This window comes from Pan troglodytes, chromosome 12 (assembly GCF_028858775.2).
Source record: "Pan troglodytes isolate AG18354 chromosome 12, NHGRI_mPanTro3-v2.0_pri, whole genome shotgun sequence".
Taxonomy (NCBI): Eukaryota; Metazoa; Chordata; class Mammalia; order Primates; family Hominidae; genus Pan; species Pan troglodytes.
This window is the reverse complement of record NC_072410.2, coordinates 26,016,001-26,021,291: the sequence shown is the minus strand read 5'-3', so window position 1 is coordinate 26,021,291 and position 5,291 is coordinate 26,016,001. Positions and strand designations below refer to the sequence as shown.

The 5,291-nt window shown below is 42.0% G+C and overlaps 1 protein-coding gene across 1 annotated transcript; it reads left to right on the top strand.

Moving 5' to 3' along the window:
* The first annotated feature begins 120 nt into the window (after positions 1 to 120).
* On the top strand, positions 121 to 4,144 carry LOC107973123 (SCY1-like protein 2). The gene has a single exon (XM_016947917.4). The coding sequence runs from the start codon at positions 431 to 433 to the stop codon at positions 3,218 to 3,220; it is 2,790 nt and encodes a 929-aa protein (XP_016803406.2). The 5' UTR covers positions 121 to 430; the 3' UTR covers positions 3,221 to 4,144.
* Positions 4,145 to 5,291: the final 1,147 nt, after the last annotated feature.

The window sequence follows — 5,291 nt, the reverse complement described above, 5'->3', positions numbered from 1 at the left end:
GAAGAGGTAAGTGACCGGCCGCCGGCACCGACCGACCTCCCTCACCGGCCGCGCTCTCGCCTGGGCTCCCGGGGCCGGCGAGGAGGGAATGGAGGACTCGCGCCCGGGGTAGGCCTCCCAGGGCCGCCCAGGCTGGTGAGTGTTGCCTGGTGACGGGCCTGCCGGCGGCCGGCCGGGCGATCAGCGGTCGGCGCCCGCGCAAAGCGGGGCTGGGCGAGCAGCGAGCTCCGGGGAGCGGATCCGAGAGGGCCGAGTCCTCGAAAGAGGCCTTGAGGCGACGGGAGACCCGGGATCGAAGTCAGCTGCCGGAGGGAGAGCCCCCCATGCCGGCTCGAGAGCTCGGGTTTCGGTGGTGGAGAACGTAGTACCTTTCGGGGACATTGGACACTACTCTAGGACCGGGTAACTATAACTACCCAATATTGCAGCCATGGAGTCCATGCTTAATAAATTGAAGAGTACTGTTACAAAAGTAACAGCTGATGTCACTAGTGCTGTAATGGGAAATCCTGTCACTAGAGAATTTGATGTTGGTCGACACATTGCCAGTGGTGGCAATGGGCTAGCTTGGAAGATTTTTAATGGCACAAAAAAGTCAACAAAGCAGGAAGTGGCAGTTTTTGTCTTTGATAAAAAACTGATTGACAAGTATCAAAAATTTGAAAAGGATCAAATCATTGATTCTCTAAAACGAGGAGTCCAACAGTTAACTCGGCTTCGACACCCTCGACTTCTTACTGTCCAGCATCCTTTAGAAGAATCCAGGGATTGCTTGGCATTTTGTACAGAACCAGTTTTTGCCAGTTTAGCCAATGTTCTTGGTAACTGGGAAAATCTACCTTCCCCTATATCTCCAGACATTAAGGATTATAAACTTTATGATGTAGAAACCAAATATGGTTTGCTTCAGGTTTCTGAAGGATTGTCATTCTTGCATAGCAGTGTGAAAATGGTGCATGGAAATATCACTCCTGAAAATATAATTTTGAATAAAAGTGGAGCCTGGAAAATAATGGGTTTTGATTTTTGTGTATCATCAACCAATCCTTCTGAACAAGAGCCTAAATTTCCTTGTAAAGAATGGGACCCAAATTTACCTTCATTGTGTCTTCCAAATCCTGAATATTTGGCTCCTGAATACATACTTTCTGTGAGCTGTGAAACAGCCAGTGATATGTATTCTTTAGGAACTGTTATGTATGCTGTATTTAATAAAGGGAAACCTATATTTGAAGTCAACAAGCAAGATATTTACAAGAGTTTCAGTAGGCAGTTGGATCAGTTGAGTCGTTTAGGATCTAGTTCACTTACAAATATACCTGAGGAAGTTCGTGAACATGTAAAGCTACTGTTAAATGTAACTCCGACTGTAAGACCAGATGCAGATCAAATGACAAAGATTCCCTTCTTTGATGATGTTGGTGCAGTAACACTGCAATATTTTGATACCTTATTCCAAAGAGATAATCTTCAGAAATCACAGTTTTTCAAAGGACTGCCAAAGGTTCTACCAAAACTGCCCAAGCGTGTCATTGTGCAGAGAATTTTGCCTTGTTTGACTTCAGAATTTGTAAACCCTGACATGGTACCTTTTGTTTTGCCCAATGTTCTACTTATTGCTGAGGAATGCACCAAAGAAGAATATGTCAAATTAATTCTACCTGAACTTGGCCCTGTGTTTAAGCAGCAGGAGCCAATCCAGATTTTGTTAATTTTCCTACAAAAAATGGATTTGCTACTAACCAAAACCCCTCCTGATGAGATAAAGAACAGTGTTCTACCCATGGTTTACAGAGCACTAGAAGCTCCTTCCATTCAGATCCAGGAGCTCTGTCTAAACATCATTCCAACCTTTGCAAATCTTATAGACTACCCATCCATGAAAAACGCTTTGATACCAAGAATTAAAAATGCTTGTCTACAAACATCTTCCCTTGCGGTTCGTGTAAATTCATTAGTGTGCTTAGGAAAGATTTTGGAATACTTGGATAAGTGGTTTGTACTTGATGATATCCTACCCTTCTTACAACAAATTCCATCCAAGGAACCTGCGGTCCTCATGGGAATTTTAGGTATTTACAAATGTACTTTTACTCATAAGAAGTTGGGAATCACCAAAGAGCAGCTGGCCGGAAAAGTGTTGCCTCACCTTATTCCCCTGAGTATTGAAAATAATCTTAATCTTAATCAGTTCAATTCTTTCATTTCCGTCATAAAAGAAATGCTTAATAGATTGGAGTCTGAACATAAGACTAAACTGGAGCAACTTCATATAATGCAAGAACAGCAGAAATCTTTGGATATAGGAAATCAAATGAATGTTTCTGAGGAGACGAAAGTTACAAATATTGGGAATCAGCAAATTGACAAAGTTTTTAACAACATTGGAGCAGACCTTCTGACTGGCAGTGAGTCCGAAAATAAAGAGGACGGGTTACAGAATAAACATAAAAGAGCATCACTTACACTTGAAGAAAAACAAAAATTAGCAAAAGAACAAGAGCAGGCACAGAAGCTGAAAAGCCAGCAGCCTCTTAAACCCCAAGTGCACACACCTGTTGCTACTGTTAAACAGACTAAGGACTTGACAGACACATTGATGGATAATATGTCATCCTTGACCAGCCTTTCTGTTAGTACCCCTAAATCTTCTGCTTCAAGTACTTTCACTTCTGTTCCTTCCATGGGCATTGGTATGATGTTTTCTACACCAACTGATAATACAAAGAGAAATTTGACAAATGGCCTAAATGCCAATATGGGCTTTCAGACTTCAGGATTCAACATGCCCGTTAATACAAACCAGAACTTCTACAGTAGTCCAAGCACAGTTGGAGTGACCAAGATGACTCTGGGAACACCTCCCACTTTGCCAAACTTCAATGCTTTGAGTGTTCCTCCTGCTGGTGCAAAGCAGACCCAACAAAGACCCACAGATATGTCTGCCCTTAATAATCTCTTTGGCCCTCAGAAACCCAAAGTTAGCATGAACCAGTTATCACAACGGAAACCAAATCAGTGGCTTAATCAGTTTGTACCTCCTCAAGGTTCTCCAGCTATGGGCAGTTCAGTAATGGGGACACAGATGAACGTGATAGGACAATCTGCTTTTGGTATGCAGGGTAATCCTTTCTTTAACCCACAGAACTTTGCACAGCCACCAACTACTATGACCAATAGCAGTTCAGCTAGCAATGATTTAAAAGATCTTTTTGGGTGAGGTGTCTTACTTCTATTTTGAAGGATTATTTCAGTTTCAATCATGGGTGAGCTGATTTACATCTTTATATAGTTGGCTTGGAGGAAGTACTTCTATGGGAAAGTGAACAGTTCTGTGACAGGAAACATCTCTGTCCATGCCAGCATAGTAGTTGTATGGACTTCTAACCAGTTGAGTTTTTTTAAAGCATTGAGGATATTTTTCCTCTTACCAACTCCTCTTCAGGTTTTTAAAGACCCAGCCCTTCCCAATCTCAAAGAGAAAAAGGACAACTGAGTTATCTTGAATAACATAACTTTTTAATCAAATGTTTATTTTGGCTTGTGGATCTTGGTGTTATTTAAAAAATTGAGGTGATGGTCATTGCAAGCTCATCTATTAAGTACTATATGGTACACAGTCTATGAGTCATTAGTCTTCATTTTGATATGTAAAAAATCTTGATGCTGTATTGATTTGTTTGCATTTAAGATGACAGTGAGAAAATGATAAGCATAAAGAGAAGTATCAGGTTATTTGCTTTTTCCAAACTTCTCAGATGAACTATTGTTTAGTACAGAGACTGAGCAAATACTACAAAATTCAACTTAACCTTCATTTCATTGGTTTAAATGCGTTATTAACCATCTTAAGTGCAAACTAATCATTGTAAATTATATTTTAGCATGGTCTGCCTCAAATAGTAATGTATTTTTCTGCATTCACTTGGATATCTTTAGAATCACTTTTTTCCTCCTGTATCAAGGAAGAGGTATGTGCTGATTTGTTTGGATATTTGACAAGGCACTCTGATGTGACTTCCCTGACTACTACCTTCATATTTCATTTCAAATTCAAACTTCTGAGGTTGCAGCATATATGAATTGCGTTTTCAAAAGAAGATTTGTAAGAATTAAACTATATTTATGAGTAAAAAAAAAAAAAAAAAAATCCGTGACTCTAACTGTTCTTGTTTGAAAGGAATATGTCTTTTTAAGATACTCAGATTCCTTTCAAGCTCTTCATCTGGCCCTCCTTTTTTCTGATTCAATGTATTGTTGAATTTTTTTACTTATGACTAATTAATCAATTAATTTTCACAATCACAGAATCAAATGTCCGATAAGTTGCTATGTCAAAGACCTGTCTGAAGATGGCAAAAACACCCCACAATAAACAAAAGACAACACCATGGTCTCAGGAACACTGGGAAAGTAGGAGTGCTGGTGTCCCATTCTCAACAGGGAGCCCGAAAGTTAGAGGCGGGTCTTTCTTGTGACCTGGGCACCGGGGAGGAGCCACCCATGTGCTGAGTTGTGGGAACCTGCCCCATTCTCTGAGACTGGAAGCAAGGCCCTGGCTGTGTCCCACCTGCTATGGACTGAATTGTGCCCTCAGATTCATGTTGAAACCCTAATTTCAATATGACTGTAGAAATTAGGACCTCTAAAGATGTAATTGAGGTCATAAGGGGGGTCCCTGATCCAGTAGAATTCGTGTTTCGTTGTTGTTGTTTTGTTTTGTTTGTTTGCTTGTTTGTTTTTGAGGCAGAGTCTCGCTCTGTCGCCCAGGCTGGAGTGCAGTGGCGCCATCTCAGCTCACTGCAAGCTCCGTCTCCCGGGTTCACACCATTCTCCTGCCTCAGCCTCCCGAGTAGCTGGGACTACAGGTGCCCGCCACCACTCCCGGCTAATTTTTTGTATTTTTAGTGAAGGCGGGGTTTCACCGCGTTAGCCAGGATGGTCTCGATCTCCTGACCTCATGATCTGCCCGCCTCGGCCTCCCAAAGTGCTGCGATTACAGGCGTGAGCCACTGCGCCTGGCAAATTGGTGTTTTTATAAGATTCAGAGAGCTCTCCTTTCTCCCTTCTCTCTCTAACTGCCTTCCGCTCCATGGAAAGGCTGTGTGAAGACACCGTGAGAAGGTGGCATCTGCAAACCAGGAAGAAGGTCTTTACCAGAAAGCAAACCCTGCTGGACATCGATCTGGGCTATTCCAGGCACCAGAAATATGAAAATTAAATTCTGTGGTTTCTGCCATCCAATCCAGTTTTTTTGGTGTGGCAATGCAAGCTGACTCATCCACTTTTCC

Excerpts from the sequence above, each read along its gene's own strand:
- LOC107973123 (XM_016947917.4), top strand. The coding sequence starts at position 431 with ATGGAGTCCATGCTTAATAAATTGAAGAGTACTGTTACAAAAGTAACA.